General features: G+C 35.1%; 1 protein-coding gene across 1 annotated transcript; it reads right to left on the reverse strand.

Annotated features, from left to right (window-relative positions):
• Nucleotides 1-490: 490 nt before the first annotated feature.
• Nucleotides 491-2107, reverse strand: LOC112279247 (protein PLANT CADMIUM RESISTANCE 3). The gene is made up of 3 exons (XM_024513471.3): nt 1907-2107; nt 1180-1704; nt 491-792 (listed from the first exon to the last, which is right to left on the reverse strand). The coding sequence occupies exons 2-3, from the start codon at nt 1690-1692 to the stop codon at nt 673-675; spliced, it is 633 nt and encodes a 210-aa protein (XP_024369239.1). The 5' UTR covers nt 1693-1704; nt 1907-2107; the 3' UTR covers nt 491-672.
• Between the last annotated feature and the right edge of the window lie 17147 nt (nt 2108-19254).

Genomic DNA, 19254 nt, shown 5'->3' on the forward strand with positions numbered 1-19254 from the left:
GTCGGCCTCACTCATTGTGATCCTAGCTTGGTACTGCAGTCGCTTTGTAGAGAAAGAAAGACTTCTTAATTTGTCCCATTCTATACAGCTTCGACAAAGCTCATCATCATCTAAGTCTGATTTTGTGTGGAGGGCGGAGGGCCAAGTGCATTCCACTACTTGACTTGATTGGGTTCTAAATTATATTTTTAGATACAATTGATGGAGATTTCAGGCTTCGTTCTGTGCCTTTCACATTCTAAACTCCATTTACAAGAACTTTTGTTCTCTACGGCACAAAAGTTCTTGTCGATGCTGGTTTCCTCATCCGTGCTACCCTAATAGTCTAGATTCAGTGAGCTATTGTCAGGAAGAAATGTAAAGAAAAGAAACGAACACAAATTTGTTTATAATCAACTTGAATATAAAAGAGAAGATTAAAGCCATGATAATGCTACGTGTACCCAGTTCTGGAGATGGTGTGTGAGAACACAGACAAGCCGTGCAGAAGTCTGTCGAATGAACCGACATCGGATGCGTTGTATTACAATTGAGTTATGACAGATGTGCTTATTCAAGCAGTGTCAGACTCTACTCGAGCGACTACAAATAGACAAACTTTCCTTACGAACTCCATCTCATAATGATCTATACACATACATTTACTCTGAGAATAAAAGAAAAGGGCTACAATCATCTCTGCATTGGAGCCTGCATAGGGATTCCCATGGGTTGCGCGCCGTATCCTTGCTGACTCAAGAGGCTCCATCCAAGGGCAGGATCGAGACCCCGGTTCTTGAGCTCACGAAACTCCTGGGCACACACAGAAGGCATGACCCAATATCAGCATGATTTCACTCAAACTGAATTCAAGTAAATCTTGCCTCAGGAACCAAGTCAGATCATTTCTGGTCATCGAGCAGTAGCTCTTGCGTACTATGGGAGTTTTTTTCCTTTCACATGGGCCTCTAGACACAGTGAAACTTTTCTAACGGAGAATGCTACGACTGCAATTGCATTCGCGTGTCTGCGAGGAATAAAGCTGCTGACATCAAGCCACACCAGAATATGACCAAACCACTATACTAAGCCACACGTTCGAGAGGATATTAAGAATGAACCGACCTATTCAATCTATTGACATCGAACTATTCTATAGTTTCTATCGACTTTAGAATGTGGTGAAAATGTGGTGCATACCTGAGCAACAGCGCAAGGCTCACACCAGCAGTGAATGCAGAAGTCGGTGAAGGCGTCGTCCTGGATGTTGTATTTAGCTCTCAATTTCCCACGCCAGAGACAGGATATGGCGCATGGGCACCCGGTGAACATCAACATACCAAGCCAGCCAGCCCCAGCAAGCAGGCACGAAGTTGCGCCCTGGTCAATCACCTCGGCGATCTGTCCGAATGTGATACACGTGCAACAAAACGCAATGCAGAAATTCGTGGGGTCATCACCACAGTCGCACAATCCAGTGGTCCATTGCCCCAACGGATGCTGCCCCTGCACTTGCTGTGCCCCGCCGTGTACGACTTGTGGTGGCATTTGGTGTTGTGGATACCCTGGTTTTGGTCTGGGGTGGTACTGCTGCGGTGGCATACCTGCGGGTTGCGGCGGATACGCCGTTCCTGGAGGCTCAGCTCTTGGAGCATAGTTCATTTGTGGGGTAACCGGTTTTTGATATTGTTGATTCGGGTAACCGCCCGACATCTGGTTCGGTGGCTGCATCAAGACAAAGAGAAATATTTTTCAGAACACTATCCATTCGACGGAGACAAAGTATTTCAGCTCAGGTTAAAACTCAACATGACGACGATGAATTCAGGAGAGCCGGAAGGTTTCAAGCTCTCCGTGAGGTGAACACCTTTCTGAAAGAATCCTTGAACAATCTGATTAAATTGAGAGCTGTTCGTGATGAGCGTACCTGATCGAGCAAGAGCTCCCGCTTCGTCTGATTCAGATGACCAAGAATTTTAGAGAAGGTGTGGTACTTTGTGCAGATGGCGAAGAACCCTAACACAATCTCTTCACAGTCAGTATGCAGCTACCATAAGGTGCTTGTCTCATAACTCACAGTTCGCAAAGAATAACTCTAAATGATCTTAAATGCTTCACAACTTCCAAGGCGTCATGACTGATCAAGAATTTCGGACAATGCAATTTTATACTTCAACTGACCAGAGCATACTTGAGCAACAACTCTGTTGAAGACTTTTTGGTGCAGACTTTGACCCCTAGCATCCCCGCAGCAGCGGCGTAACCCTTCCAGTCTACCAGTCTTCAAAGCGCGCTACTTTCGGCATCTGCTAAAAACACCCCAGTCGATATGACAAAAAGGACTCTATTTACAGTGATTACTACTATTTTAACTGAGCGATTGTAACCATGCTTGGCGCATTTTGTTCACTACTTGCTGAGCAGTGATCAAAACTCCTAAAAAACCAGACTCTTACGTGTTCCGGTAACACTGCACTACACCACACTGCAGTAACTTTGTACACTCTTGGACAGTAAAATATTTTAAAAATTACTTCAGATTGATTTCTGACGGTCGTTGGAAAAGTACCAGGAGCACTGAATACCAGGGACGTTCCCGATACAGGGGTAGCTCTTACCGATTTCAGATATTTCGTGATGCTACTTGCCAAAAATGGGTCCGCAATATGAGTTGACTTGTTCTTCAATACATTTGCTGCAGACTCTAAGTCAAAGTCGCGGAAGCTTCAGAAGATTGTTTTAATTTTCGGTAAAAAACAAAATAATAAAATAATGAAATAATAATAACTGGAAATTGAATGGTACAGAACAGCAAGATTTATATTGGTTAACATTGTGGCCGCTGCGATCAAGCCAGGTATCCAGCTAGCTCTCTGACGTTTTTGCTTCATCCGTCAGTCATCCTTGCATGTCTAGTAACTGTGTCAGATTTTGGATTTTAATGTATATGTATATAGATAGATTGAGGAGAATGTTGAATAGACCCATGCTTTTATTTAATAGACCCACCTTTGATGATGAATGTGGTTGACTTTTATTGGTTGCAGCTCCAACAGTGAGGACATGAATCTAGAGGTCATTATTCTTTTTCATGATAGTTAGGTCAAGTTAGTAAGAAAACAAAAGTATTGAATATTAATAACTAGATTATTTAACAACTATACAAGTTTTTATATGAAAATAGAATGTACCATGCCAAAAGAGTACATAGATGATTTATAGAAATAGCCATCATAGATGATTTATCAAATTGGCAAAGCATCTTCAAATATATTTCAGTATTTCTTTACAAAAAAAAATTGTATTTTATATTGAGCTTGATCCAAAGAACATCTTGAGTTTAACATTAAAAGCATTTGATATTGTTTGAAACAAAATTCTCAAGAGTAGAGAATTTAATAGCCAATAGACAAATAAGTTTTGATTTATGTTGGTTTAAAAATTAACATCCATCATAAAAGTGGAAGGAAAAAACTAATGCAAAAAATATTTTTATTCACATCTACAATGACCTCAATGCATTTTATGTTGCCATTGCAAGTTAGAAAAACTACAAATAATGTGAGATATCTTTAGAGATTTCAAAAAAAAATAACAAAAAAATAAAATAAAAGATGATTTAGTAATTTGAGTTTAAAAGATAAGATAAATCTAATTAATGTTTCCTTCTATTGGGTTAAGAGTTTATCTTGCAACTCTATCTAGCTATTATGTTTAAGTTCTAAAAATTCAGATTTGTGACAAGTTATATTTTGAGTTTTAATATGTTATGACTTGTACATAAAACATCCTCTAATTTAAAAAGCTTTCTTTTTATATAATAGTTTTCCATTTCCATACATGTCAATCTACATGCAAGCTCAAAAGTTTGAAAATCTATCAAATGTACATGTCCAAAATCTCTAGTTTTGAGGTCAAGATATAGACATATGCAGCTGTCATTATTTTTCTCCATGTTTTGTCAATTCTCATCATCATATGAAACCATATGACCCTCAATGCTTACTAAGCACAGTCTTTTTATCTTTAGGTCTAGAGCCCACAAGTTTTGTTGGCAAGACAAAAATCTCAACATATATTGAAGGCTGGAGTTACTGGAGGCCCATACCAAAAATTCCGCATTCAAAGAAGAGTTTCTACAACTACATTTGTTTTGACATCTCAATTATTGTTTTTGTTGCTCTCCTATTGTTTGAGGTAACTAATGATCAGTTTGTGGGGTGCCTCCTTCGCTAGGTCTGCTTCGAGGACAACTTCTAAAGGAAAGAGTTCTGTGACCCCTTTGAAGCAACGCTGCCTTCAGCAATCCAGCAAAGTTCGGAGTGTGGAATCAGAAAGGCCGTTTCAAAGTCTCCTGACGGAAAGATTTCTGTAGGGACAACGTGGCCATACACAGTCAGCAACTCCACCAAACAACACAGAAAAGGTCTAACGCTAGTTCTGCACCTGCTCAGAAAAGCTAATATTCAGGGTCCTTAGCAAACTGGTAGTCGGTACCACCTATTTCTAATATTAGTTCTTTAGCAAAACACAAAAGTCCTGGTCATGATAGAGGTTATTTCGGGTTGGTTCCACCTCCAGAAGTGCTCCTCACTGTTCCAATTCAGATTTTCTTCTTGATTTCTGTTTACCTTCTCATTACAATCCTAATTTAATTCTGTGAAGTTTTTTATTTTCGAAAAGAGAATAATTTATCATCAGTAATCATGTTGATTGTATTCTTGTTATTGACCATTTCAAACAAAACTGAGATTCCATCATTCAGATACATAGGATGTGGTGGAGACAGGGAAGGGTCGCGACAGCTCACCTGATGAAGAGTTCGTTCTTGTGCATCCGTTCCCCAACTGATGAGCAAAGCCACTCTTGCAACGGATTCGAGGTTATAGATATCGGAATTAACCCGAATTAGCACATGCGGAGTCCTCCTCCTTGGTCCTCTGCGTCCGAGTTCACTGCTAATAGCGACAACCCGCCTGCCAAAGGGATATTTAGTGGAACGCAACTAAATATATCCAGCATCATTCTCATCTTGACTCACCCAAATGATATCTTTCTGTAAAATACAGGGGGTGGGCAAAGCATGATAGAAAAGATTGAGAAGCTCTCAATGTTCTTTGACGTCTTCTTCTTCCTGGCATATCCAGCTGAGGTAGTCAGCTGGCGAGTGTGCTCCTCCTCACTGATAGTCCCAGCTCATACCTTGGAATCTAGCTTGTCGTGAACTTCCGGTGTATGTCATTTCCTTGGTCGCTTGGAGATTCTTAGCGACCACAGATCTGATGAATGTGCGGGTCAGATTATTGAACTGCTCCACATTTTGAGCATTCATTGTTGGTCAGTGTCTAGAAATATAGGGAGCAACCAGACATCACACTGCACCCTCACAGTCCCTTGAAATGTGACCAAGTGCAACTGCGTGGGCTGCACACGGAGATAGCATTATCGGAATAACAGCAACAAATCACTCCACTGTACCGTATTGGTATCTGCGCTGGTTAATTCTTTTTGTGAATATATCCACCGGATGGTTCAGAGATACTTTGTTCAACTAATGTAGCCAACCCATTTCCAATAACTTAAGCATTTCAGCATATATTCACTAAGTGTAAAATTGGAAAAATAATATTCCCAATTAGGGAAATATAAATCAGGAGGATTTTAAGTATTTTCACACAATTTGATCCAAAAAAAAAATTATGTAAATATTTTAGCTAAAGATTTTTTGACCCATTTCCAACATATACCAAACCTAATTCCAATTGACGGTGGGTTACCAAACTAAGAATCCAACTTTTACAAAATTAAGAAGTGTGGCACCTAATTATGCTATCAAACTTCATCTAATTTTGTGCTACCTATAGATGTAAATGTGCGGATGAAGCAACTATAATTCAATCATTTGATTGTAAGTAATCCACCATTTTTTTAGTGGGAGTTTTGCCACCATTCTTCTCTATTTTGCCTCATCTTTGAATCCTATTTCATTTATCATCTATTTTTTGACCTTGTTCCAATGGCTCTCTTAAGATCTCTCTCTTCTATGGAGTTTCATAGATAAGATAATAGAATGTATTACAAAGTTGTGAAATTTGAGTAGATAGGTAATTACTACAATTAGAATATGGATAGGAAAAAGATAATTTTGAAATAAGCTTCCAAATAGAAAATGAAGGCCACTCATGAGTTACAAATCATATGCTAGAAGATGTGGTGAAATACAAACTAGTCCATATGTTGGAAGTTGTGATTATGTAATCAGTTGTGAGTCATTTCTTGGATTGATGTATGACAATAGTGAAGATGGATGTTGTATCAATGATATGAATCTCAAAAAAAGAAATCTTGAGTATACTCTTTTGTTACTCAAAAAAACTAAAAAAATCACTCAAAGATGATAATATATTAAATTAGAATGGCTATTGTCAAAGATAAGAAGACTAAAAAGTCTTGAAACAAGAGTAATGATTATAAAGATATTGATAAGAGTGAAGAAGACTTAACTTCAATACGTATTGACTTTGCTAAATATATATTTTAACTTGCAAAGAAAGTTATCTATATGTATACTATATAGTTAGCTTGTTGTCACGGACATATATATTTACCTCAATAGTTACTTATATGATTAAGTAGAAGTAGGTAAATATAGAATAATTTCATAAAGTCTTCTAGATAAGTTTCTTAGAAGCTTCATAGATGCGGTTTTGACTTTAGATGTATTTATAAGTTAGGAACTTGGCAAAAAAGCTAACCATGTATTGGTAGCTTGTGGAACAAGACAACTAAGTGGCGCATATATAGATAACTTGCCTTGCAAGATAAGACATATAACAAGCAAAGTAAACACATTTTGGAAATCCTATAGGACATCCCCACATAGTTCTTAGTTGGATAGTATAAATGGAGGCAAAAGTGAAGCCTTCTTCACTCTTGTCAATGCCTTTCTAGTCTTAGTCTTGTCTCAAGACTTTCTAATTTTCTTGTTTTTTTGGCAATATCCATTCTGATTAATATTACATGATCTTTTGAATGATTTTCTAATTCTCTTCAGTGATAGAAGAATATATTGAGAATTTTCTTTCTTCAAGATTTATGTCTTTATCTATGACAGTTTGATAAGACTCCTAACATATTAGTTTTGTCTTATTTTAGAAGTGAGTGAATTACCCTACTTCTATTGTTGTCTTTTGAAGGTTGTGGACTACCCACCTTTAAACAAAAAATTCTTGTTTTCTAATACCGATCTTTTCTTTAAGGAGAGTGGATTATCCCTCTTTATTGGATTTATTTTTAGAGGTTATGGATTACCCTCCTCTAATTTAACTTTTGAATTTGTTTGAGTTATCTATGGAAGGAAAGATTATGGATGCTACTCTCAACGAAAGTGAGAATAGATTTACAACTATGACAAATCTTGATGAGCTTGTCAATACTCTAAGAGTGGATATCTCATGTATTTCCAACATGAATCATGGAAGTACTATGCCTACGCCTATAGAAGAAGTTCAGAGTCTATGGCAAGAAGTTGTGCAGTTGAAAGAAGCAAGTAGATCAATGTAACAACCAAATCTAGGGAGTTTTGCTTCTACAAGTATGACAGGGACAAGGATTAGTATGCCTAAGAAGTTTGATGGAAGAAGATCAAAATTTTGAGGATTTTTACAACAAGTTAAGTTCTATCTAACGCTGTAGCCTTTCTAATATCTTGATGGATTTATCCAAGTCGGATTCATAGGTGCACTACTATCAAAAGGTGCTCTCTCTTGGTTTGCACCTTTAATGGAAAAAGATTCACGAATCCTTTATAATTTGAATTCATTCCTAGAAGTGTTTACGGCCACATTTGGAGAAAGTGATCGAAAACGAATAACACAGACTAAGCTTTTATCCTTATGGTAAGGATTATAATTAGCCACTACATATACTATCAAATTCCAAAACCTCACTTGCAATGTGGATTGGAATGAAAAAGCACTTATCAACCAATTTTGATATGGGTTGAAAGATAGCATCAAAGATTTATTATTAATAATGCCAAAAGTAGAATCTTTTAAATAATTTATTACTCAAGCCATTTCATGCAATAATCATTCATTTGAAAGGTATCAAAAACAAAGATTTGGTTGAAGAAGAACAAGTCAAGTAATGGCGGTAGCTCTAAAGTTTTCTAAAATGTATTCATCAAAGCCGGAACCAGTGCAAATTTATATGATACGTTTTAAACCTCTCACAAAGCAAGAAAACACTCAACGTTGCTAAGAGGGGTTATATTTATATTGTAGAGAAGCTAAGCACATTGCTTAATATTATCGAAAGAAGTAGCGCAATTATAAAATGAGGAGCACAATTACCAAAGAAGATAATATGTCAAAAAATGAGTTTCTCTAGATATAATAGGGACTATGCAGGTGGAATCATGTACAATACCTAGTAAAGGTCCTATCCTCTCCTGAGACTTCTCACCTTGTTTTATAATAGAAATATATTTAGGATTTAATAATTACAAAGTCTTTGCTTTGTTAGATTTAGGAGCCTCAGCATGTTTTATAGATGAAGATTTTGCCAAAAATCAAAAAATACCTTTAGTGAAGAAAGTTAAATCAGTACATGTAGAAGTCATAGATGATCATTTGTTGTCTTCTAGAAATATTGCCTATGAAACTATTCCTTTAGATATAGCAATTAAAGATCATAATAACATAGTAGTATTTAATGTAATAAAATCTCCCTTTAATTTGGTTTTTTTAGAATTGTAGAATAGGTAAATAAACTTTGTAGTAAGTTACTGGTTGATTATTGATAACCTTGAGAATTAGACTAATGGCTATGCAGTTTAGCTAGTAATAATAGGTTGTTAGTGGAATAAATGGTTAAGAATTCAAAGGGTCATAACCTTTGGAATCCGCTGGCCGACAGATCATCTTTTTGGTAGGACAAATAGGTTGAAGAAAGTAAGCCGAGGACCAGACTGTGAAAGTCGTAAGCCAAGAGTCAGACTGTGAGAGTGGTAAGCCGAGAACCAGATTGTGAGAGTCGTAAGCCGGAGTAAGCTTATTGCTACATCTTTATTTTTTTTGCTTTTATTATTTACTTATGAAGAATTGTAATTGAGAGAAGTATTGTTGAATTGATAGTCATAGAATCGATTAAATATTGAATCAAGACAGAAGTAGTAAGCCTCGGTGTTTTGTAGTTTGATACTTGATTTCAGATAGCTCAAGTACAATCAATTGTGATACTAACAGATCCAATTTATATAACTAGTCTTTTCCTATGTTTGAACTCACCTCTATTACTTCAATTGCTTTGGTATATTGAAGCTTGAACACAATGAGAATAACATTTTGGCACCACTGTCAGAGAAATGATAACAATATTGAAATGTTAGAAATTGATTGTATGGAAAGAATGAAAGATTATGAGTGATAATTATGAAGGGAAGGATTATCAAAGAATTAATCGACAAGCGAAAGAAAGATAGGAGCAATTACGCATAAGAAATCTCCTACAGGAGTGACAAAAAGGAATTGCAGGTCTAAGTAAAACCAAAGGAAGAAAAATTCAAATTCAAATAGTAAGGAGACCAATGATAACACCAATGGCCGTGGGAGTGCCAGAAGTACCAATTGCAATACAAATAGGAGCAGTAAGAGATTGAACTACAAGTAAAGGCACTATTACCTACTTTTAGTGGTTGGTCGGGCTGTAATCCCGATCATCATATATATCAATTCTTGACAGCCTGTGTGACTAATAATAGTAAAACTGAAGACATTTGATTGAGATGGTTACTAGCAACTTTAAAAGATACAGCTTTTGAATGATATATTTGGCAACCAGTGGGTAGATTTTCCAATTGGGAGACCTTGAAGAATGCCTTCTTAATCCATTTTATACCAATTGGATTTGAAGATCGACTTCGAGAAAGTTTTATGAATAGCAAGATGTTTGCGGAAGAATTTGTAGAGTCCTATTATGGCCGGATCATAGATATACTTTGTAAATGGTCAAATAATCAAATGTTAGATGAGTTTATATTATCGATATTAATCAATGGTTTGCATCCACCAAAATTAAAAATGTTTGTAAAAGAGGCTCGACCAGCTATGGTAGAGGCATCATTGGCATGAGCAAAGGTATGGAAAGAATGTCATTATGACCAATTGTTAATAGTGGGGGCCACGATGATTCCAAGTTCGGGAAGCCAACAAATACAATCGGAAAATGTGTCGATGGATAATTATCTAGAAATGGCTGACTCCAATGTGAAGAATGTTATGTTGCAAAAACCAATTAATGCTATACCACTCTAAGCAATAGCACCAATAATGATGACACCTTATTTTACATCACCAACCTATCAACAACCAGAGTTGTTTATAAATGCGACTGTTAAAGATCCAAATGAAGCCTTGTTATTAAATCTAACAAAGAAGATGGAAGAATTGGCCGTGAATTTGGCTAAAGACAAGGAGAAATGACATAAGCCTTCTAATATGAGACCTAATGTATGGTGTAATAATTGTAAGGGACAAGGTCATTTTGATACAGAATGTCCATCACCCAGACAAATGGATGTTCAATGTATATTTTGCGGAGGAAAGTACCTTACTCAAAACTGCTGGCATTTACAAAGACAACAATAATTCAGTAATCAGACTATTATCCCACCAACTCAATGGGAAGTCAATCAAGTTCAAACGGAAAATACATATGGATGGAATAGAAATCGATCTAATCGATAAAATCAAACATTCAATAATTTTCAATGTTCTAATTTTAATCAGGAGTCTGTATGAAACCTCCAGAACTACGGGAAAGAGCAGCAGAGGTATCAATAATATGTTCCACCGGCATCATCAAATTAAGTATCCTCCGTACCAACGGGACAACCAAGATCATTTTCTAATCCTACATGGAACAAGTCTAATAGGTATATATCGATGGGGACACCCAATATGCCAGATGGAGGTGCAAGAAGACCACTTTGTTGTTTCTGTTGCAAACAGATTGATCATTATGCCAATGAATGTCCCAATCCTAGAGCCAGTGACAATTATGTGCCAATGTGTGCAAATTATAAGCAGTCAGGATATACTTATCAACAATTTAATACTCTGTTCAATTTCAATAATCGAGATTAGTAGATCCAAAGCAAGGAAAAAAAGGAGGAGATAAATTAAGGTCATCAAGATTCACTAATTCATTGAGTAGAAGTAGTCCAAGCTGTCCATACAAGAAGTCAATAAAAAAAGAAAAGATCAATTCAACATTTGGATGATCCTGAAGTGAAGGGTGAATTGGATCCAATTATGGGGACATTTAATCCATGTCCTGATATGGGCTCCTTACTCAATACAAGACCTTAATTGGTTGTGCACCCTAATGAGGTACCGATTACGGAGGCTTCGATTTTGTTTCAAGCTGTTCCATTCTCTACACAGTTTTGAGAAACATCATTTTTGTTGAAAGATCCTCTAAGAGTCATGAATTCTAAAGAATCAATATCAACCCAATTGGAAGAACAATCTTACCCGTTGAAAGAACTAATTTTAAAGGCTCCGTCAAATTTAGTTCTAGTAGCTCTATCAATTTCTAATATAGAGAAAACTAATTTACCTGCGTCAGTGTCTAGGACTGGAAAGAAAAAATGGACATTGGAAATTACCACTAATATAGAACCATATGATATTCTAAAAGATTTGGACACCATACAACCCATGATCTCTATGCAGCAACTATTGGCGGTAGCACTTGAGTGCCAAACTATCTTAAATTCCTCATTAATTTGTCGCAGATCTCGAAATAAAGAAATCCAAGAATTTCTTTAAATTCAAAAAATAGAATTTCTTTAAATTCAAAATATAGAATTTCTTTAAATTCAAAAAAATGCCAATTTAATGTGCCTTATGGTAAACTATTAGGTCATATAGTTTCAATTGTAGGCATTGCTATAGATTCCGATAAAATAAAGATTATAGTAGAATTAAAGCAACCAGATATTGTTACGGGTGTTCGAGCATTTGTCAACCATGTCAATTATTATCGGCGATTTATTTATCTATGTGCAGTTATATGCCTTCCCTTGACAAATCTCTTAAAAAAACCACCAATCGATGGAACCAGTCCATTTTGGACAAAGAAATATACAATTGCATTCAAAACATTGAAACATAAATTGGTTTCAGCTCCAATATTGGTGGCACCTTGTTGGACAAAACCATTCCAAGATTATGTGGATGCATCTAATGTCGCGATTGGTTCTGTGCTAAGCCAAAAAGATGACCGGGGTTTTGATCACCCTATTTATTATGCAAGTCGACAATTGGTAGCAGCTGAAAGAAATTATACAACAACCGAAAGAGAAGCATTAGGGATGATTTATTCCATACAAAAGTTTTGACATTATCTTCTTTGTTATAAATTTATTTTCCATGTCGACTATGATGCTTTATAATATATGATTAATAAGCCTCAATTGAGTGGTCGTATTGCATGATTACTTTTACTATTATAAGAATTTGACTTTATTATTCAGATAAGACTAGGAAAATCACATTCCAATGCGGACCATTTATCTTGATTATCCAATATATTGGATAATGAATCCATTAATGATGTACTACCCGATGCAGAACTATTTGCGATAGATGTAATTACTCTGGAGTATAGTGAAATAATTCAATACTTGACATTTCAAACCTTTCTACTCAATTTTAATAAAAAGCTTAAACATCACTTAATATTAAAATATGCACCTTATACGATGATTGGTGAAGCTTTATATAAACAAGGCAAGGATGGAGTTTTGCGATGCCCTATTTATTAGACCGAAATGAGTACTATATTGAAAGGTTGTCACTTAGACAGTTGTAGTGGACATTTTGCAGGGGACAACACGGCTTGTAAAGCTTTACAAGCTGGTTATTGGTGGCCAATAATGTTTGCAGATGCCCACTAATTCGTCCGTCATTGTAACCCATGTCAAAGAACGGATCCACCTACTGGAACTTCAGCAATACTATTAGTACCAATTTTGGCTCAAATACCTTTTAAAAAATGGAGAATTGATTTTGTGGAACCAATTACACTAGCCTTAAGAAATGAACTAAAACGGTATAAACTGGTAGCAATGGATTACATAACAAAATGGGCTGAAGTAGTTGCTACAAAAACCGACAGTGCAAGTACAGTAACAACCTTTTTGTATGAAAATATTATTACACAATTCGGTTGTCCACGAGAATTGGTTAGTAATCGAGGAACTCATTTTATGAATAGTACAATCGAAGCACTCATGGCTAAATACAAGATAAAACATCAGAAGACTATACCATATCACCCTAGAGCCAACGGACAAACAAAAAAGACTAATGGAATTTTATGTAAAATCTTAATAAAAACAGTTTCAAGAGTGAGAATGGATTAGGATACTAAGTTGTTCATAGCTTTATAAGCATACCGTACTGCATATAAAGTTACAACCAATGCTATCCCTTTCCAATTGGTTTATGGCCAAGAAGCAATATTACCTATTGAATTGGAAGTCCAAAGTTTACGAATTGCTATAGATACTAGATTGAGAGATCAAGATTCATTACGGCATTGTTTAAAAGAATTGAAAAAATTGGATGAAACTAGAGCCAATGCATTAATGATAATAGAAACTATACAAAAATGAAGGAAGACTTATTATAATAATAAGCTTAGAGCAAAGGCTTTTATGCCAAATGATTTGATACTTCTTTATGAAAGTCGATTTAAAAAATTTTCAAGAAAATTTCAAGTTCAATGGCATGGGCCATATCGAGTGATTGACGGATTTTCAAATGGTTCAATATAATTGGAAGATTTTATGGATACTAAATTTACGACACAAATGAATGGTAATCGGCTTAAATTTTACTATGCATAAATCCAGTGTCGTATGGCGTGATTTGCTATCTGGGAATACACTGGGTATCTAGCTCTAGAGAGTGTATCTTAAACCTTTATATGATTTTTTTATTAGCTTCCAAAACTCCTTTAATTTTGTATAAAACTCCAAATATAACGAAATTCCTTCAAAACATATTTTTCCCGCGAAGGGTTTTCTTATTCCGAACTTTAAAAAATCATAACTATTGATCTAACTATTCAGTTTGTTTCAAATTTACAACATAGGTTTAATTTACCCTTAAATTTTACTACAAAAAAAACCAACTGCAAATTCACTCCCGATCTTTTGGAATCTAAGAAACCCTAGCAGACACTCCAAACCCTAATTTACAAGCATCCGAAAAACTATTTTCCTTATATCTCAAAAATCCAAACTCCAAATGTCATAAAACTTATGCAAAATTTTTATTAACATGAAATTACACATTTCTTGAAATTTTGAGCCAAAACCTTGTCAAATTGCTCAAGATATAGCTCAAGAGACAAACACTAGTAAATCGGTTTACTTACTACCCTTAGATTGCATGTGCTGACTTCAAAATCCAATAACACCTTCACCATAACTTAGAATCCAATAAGCATTATTTGAAAAGTATAGCCGCAAAAGTACTCTCTCCATTTGCAGTCGCCGATCCTCAATTGCTATCTGTACGCATGTGTTATGCCCAAAAGAGTGACAGTAGGTCCAAAACTAACACCTTAACTTTGAGCGCCTATAACTTCTTCATAAAAATCCCAAATGATACAAAACTTGCACCAAAACCTTAATCAAAAACCTAAACCTTCTGACCCTAGCCTTCAAAGTTCGAATGGGCTCGAAAAACTAACCCTAATCCCTAATATGGCTTCGGGCAGCCTCCTCAAAGCCCATTGGTCATGATTTTTGACCAATAGGAATGGAGATTTTTATATGTCATCTTCATTCATCTATATTGGTGCCCTAATTACTCCCTTTGCTACCAAAATCCTTCTTCAATCCTTTTTCTTATAAGATTTACATAATGTATGCTCTAAACACCAAATAAAAGAACCAAAATAAGTTTTCAAATGTCACCCAATGTCTAACAAAGGTGACTCTAAATATTTAGAAGTTACTATCAACCAAAACCAATCTTAAAAGCCACTATCAAAAGGAAATTAAAGTTATACAAATTCTATAGTAATCTTTTTAAACAACCTCTTCTCAAAGTAATAATCAAATTATATTCTACAACCAACTAAAATCTACTAACATGGCTCTCACCATGTTACTTAATAAATTATATATTAAGTATATAATTATATTATTTTCATATAGTAGCCAAACCACAACATGACATCGGAACAAGTTTTTTGTTACAAAAGGGGGAGTTGACTTAATTGATTGGACCATAGTAAGAAGTAGGAGGGTGGCTCTTGACAAGCATCGTATTTTCTTTTGTGGTTAAGGTGAAGATGGCAAACATGGTATTTGAGAAAGCAAGGATAGAGACCGATTGGAAGGAACGGCAAGAGCGGCTGCAAGTAGAGGTTGTGATGTTGCAGACTAAACTAACCGCATTAGCAAAGGAGGCCAATAATTTAGTACGGACTAATACGCCAGTTTCAACGACAACACCTTCAGAGATACCTTTGAAACCGACAGAAAAATGGCAGAAGATATTGAAAGAGCGTGACAAACGAATTGTCCGATGTGAGTCTCAGATACGGGAATTGGATTTGTTGAATAAAGATCTGATGGCACATTTGGATGAAGAACCATCAAACACCGAGGCAGATTACAAAGATATAGCAAAGGAGAAGGTCATCAATTCAAAAGGTGGTAAGCCAACACCATTGACTGAAGAAGCCAACGCTGCTACGTCTTTATAACTTGAGGCTAAATAATGTTTACGAGGGCACTGCATAATTAAGAGTGGGGCTATGTAAAATAGGTAAATAAACTTTGTGGTAAGTTATTGGTTGGTTATTGATATCCTTGAGAATTAGACTGATGGCTAGGCAGTTTTGTTGGTAACAGTAGGTTGTTAGTAGAATAAATGGTTAAGAATTCAAAGAGTCATAAGCTTTGAAATCCGCTGGCTGATAAATAATCTTTTTGATAGGATAAATAGATTGATGAAAGTAAGCCGAGAGCCAAACTCTGAGAGTCGTAAGCCGGAGTAAGCTTGGTGCTACCTCTTTATTTTCTTTGCTTTTATTATTTACTTATGAAAAATTGTGATTGAGAGAAGTATTGTTGAATTGATAGTTGTAGAATGGATTAAGTGTTGTATCAAGACGGAAGTAGTAAGCCTAAGTGTTTTGTAGTTTGATACTTGATTTCACATAGCCAGAGTACAGTCAATTGTGACACTAATAGATCCAATTCATATAACCAATCTTTCTCCGTGTTTGAACCCACCTCTATTAGTTCAATTGCTTTGATATACTGAAGCTTGAACGCAACGAGAACAACAAGGATTATCATGGCAAGAAAAATATAACCTTCAAATAGATTGAATTTCTCATAACTTTAACTTTCTTGATAGTATAATCGAAGATCGCATTAGTAATGTAGTAGTATACAAGTCTAGTACATCCAAATTTTTACTAATAGGTGCAAAAGCTTTCATGCATGCTGCAAAAAGAGGATCATCTTTTGTTATATATGCTACACCCATTTTTAATGGTGAAACAACGTTAAGTGGTATTCCTAACCAATATTAAGAATTTCAAGATGTTTTTGAAAACAAGAATGCAGATATTTTCTTCAAACATCAATCTTATGATTATTTAATTGATTTACAAGAAGAAGCTCAACCACCATTCAGACCAATCTATAGCTTATCTCAAAATGAGTTGGCTACATTAAAGGATTACATTAATAAGAATTTACCAAAGAACTTCATACGCCATTCTAAATCTCCAGTCAGAGCTCCTATCTTATTTGTAAACAAAGAAGATGGATCTTTGCAAATGTGTATGGATTATCGAGAATTCATTAAGATCACTATCAAAAATAGGTATCCTTTCCCTTTGATTTCAAGACTTCTTGACCAACTCAATCAAGCAAAGATCTATACCAAAATAGATCTACGAGGAGCATACAACTTAATTTGTATCAAAAAAAGAGATGAATCGAAGACTACTTTTTGAACTAAGTATGGACATTTTGAATAAAATTTCATGCCTTTTGGACTCACAAATGCACTGGCTACTTTTCAACATTGTATGAATGATATTTTTTGTGAGTTTTTAGATGATTTTTTTGTTTGCTATTCAGACGACATTCTAATCTACTCTAAGAACATAGAAGAATATGAGCTTCATGTTCATCATGTGTTACAAAAACTTAGAAATGCAAGATTATATGCCAAGTTGGAAAAGTGTGTATTCTACACTACTCAAGTTGACTTTTTAGGATACATCATTTCCAACAAAAGCTTTATCATGGATCCCAAGAAGGTTCAAATTATCATAGATTAGAAGATTCCAAAAACAGTACAAGATGTGTAATATTTTTTGGGTTTTGCTAATTACTATCAAATCTTCATTAAGAATTTTTTCAAGTTGTAGCTCCACTTACATGTTTGACTTATAAGAAAAACTTGAGTGGAATAAAGAAGCAAAAGCATCATTTGATGCTTTAAAGAAGGAATTTATTTCTACACCAATCTTATATTGCATTGATTTTTCTAAGGTATTTTTTATGGAAATAGACATGTCAGATTTTGCTATAGCTGCTGTGTTGTCACAAATAAAAATAGATGACAAACTCTATCCAATAGCTTTCCATTTGAAGAAATTTTTAATAGCTAAGATTAATTATGACATCTATGACAAAGAGCTATTTACAATTGTAGATTCATTTCAAGAATGGCGTCATTATATAGAAGGCACTTCAAGTCTAGTAACTATGTAGACAGACCACTAGAACCTCGAGTACTTCATGTCAGCATGTATTTTGAATCGTCATCAAGCCCGTTGGAGCATGTCTTTATCTAGATTCAATTTCAAGGTCACTTATTGACCTAAAAAATAACAAGGTCTATTAGATGTTTTTTCTAGACGTTTTTATCTTATACCAAAAGAAGGAGACGCATCTTTTGATCAACAAAGTTCAATTCTCTTGAAGCTCAAGCATTTTCATCTTCAAGCTATAAAATCAATATTGACTGTTGATTCAACATTTGTAAAGCAAATTCAATCAAGTATGTCCTCTGATTCTCTTTTTCAAGATATCAAAGATACTTCCTCTAAGTCCCATAATACTTCTAAGTTTGAGTTTAAAAATAATCTATTATATTTTGAAGGACGCCTATATATTCTAGAAGGTGAAGCTTGATTACGTATTCTTCAAGCTCATCATGACTTTCTAGCAGTATGACATTTTGAGTATAATAAAACTTTAAAACTAATATCTAGAGATTTTTGGTGGCCGCAAATGTGGAAGGCAGTCAAAGATTTTGTACAATCTTGTAATATTTCCTCAGGATCAAAAACTCCTCTTCATCGACCTTATGGACTTCTTCAGCCATTATCCATTTCAAAACAACCATCGTCTTCTGTTTCTATGGATTTCATCATGGATCTTTCAATCTCAGATTCTTATGACTCTATATTTGTGATAGTAGATTATTTTACCAAGATGGCACATTATATACCATGTATATAATCTATCATAGGTGAAAAAATAGCTAAACTTTTCATTGATAATATCTATTGCTCTCTTGGATTACCAAAGGATATTATATCGGATAGAGGGACTCAATTTGTATCAAGATTTTAGAGAATCCTATTCAAGATTCTAAAGGTGGATATAAAGCTTTCTTCAGCTTTTCATCCTTAAACTGATGGAGAAACAAAATGGATAAATTAAGTTTTAGAGCAGTATTTGAGATGTACCATCAACTATCATCAAGATGATTGGATAATTTTTTTACCATTGGTAAAGTTTGTATATAATAATTCGATACATTCTTCCATTCAATAAACATCTTTTTTTACCAATTATGGTTATCATCCTTGTCTTGATACCTTTGACTTTTCAAAAGTTGATAATCCTATGGCAAAAGATTTAGAAAATTACTTATAAGAGCTATATACAACAATGAAGATACAATTAAAGGAAGCTCAAGAACAACAAAGACCAACGCAGATGCCTATCGCAAGAAGCAACCACAATATAATATGGATGATATACCTTCTATCTTTCATTGTAGCTTTTGTGTATTTGTAATGAGATGGAATACCAACAACTAGTATATTCAACTCAAGAGCTTTCATTTGCGGACTTACCAGAGGAGACATTGTCATTGTCACAACCTTCAAGACAATAAAATCGAGATGAAGATCCTCAAGAACGACATGTCC

Source organism: Physcomitrium patens, chromosome 3 (genome assembly GCF_059467195.1).
Source record: "Physcomitrium patens ecotype Gransden chromosome 3, ASM5946719v1, whole genome shotgun sequence".
NCBI lineage: Eukaryota > Viridiplantae > Streptophyta > Bryopsida > Funariales > Funariaceae > Physcomitrium > Physcomitrium patens.

What these genes read in the sequence shown, in the direction of transcription:
- LOC112279247 (XM_024513471.3), bottom strand. Translation starts at nt 1,692, where the DNA reads ATGTCGGGCGGTTACCCGAATCAACAATATCAAAAACCGGTTACCCCA. An exon ending in AGCCTTGCGCTGTTGCTCAG is followed by an intron (nt 793 to 1,179) that starts GTATGCACCACA and finishes GTGTGTGCCCAG; the next exon opens with GAGTTTCGTGAGCTCAAGAA.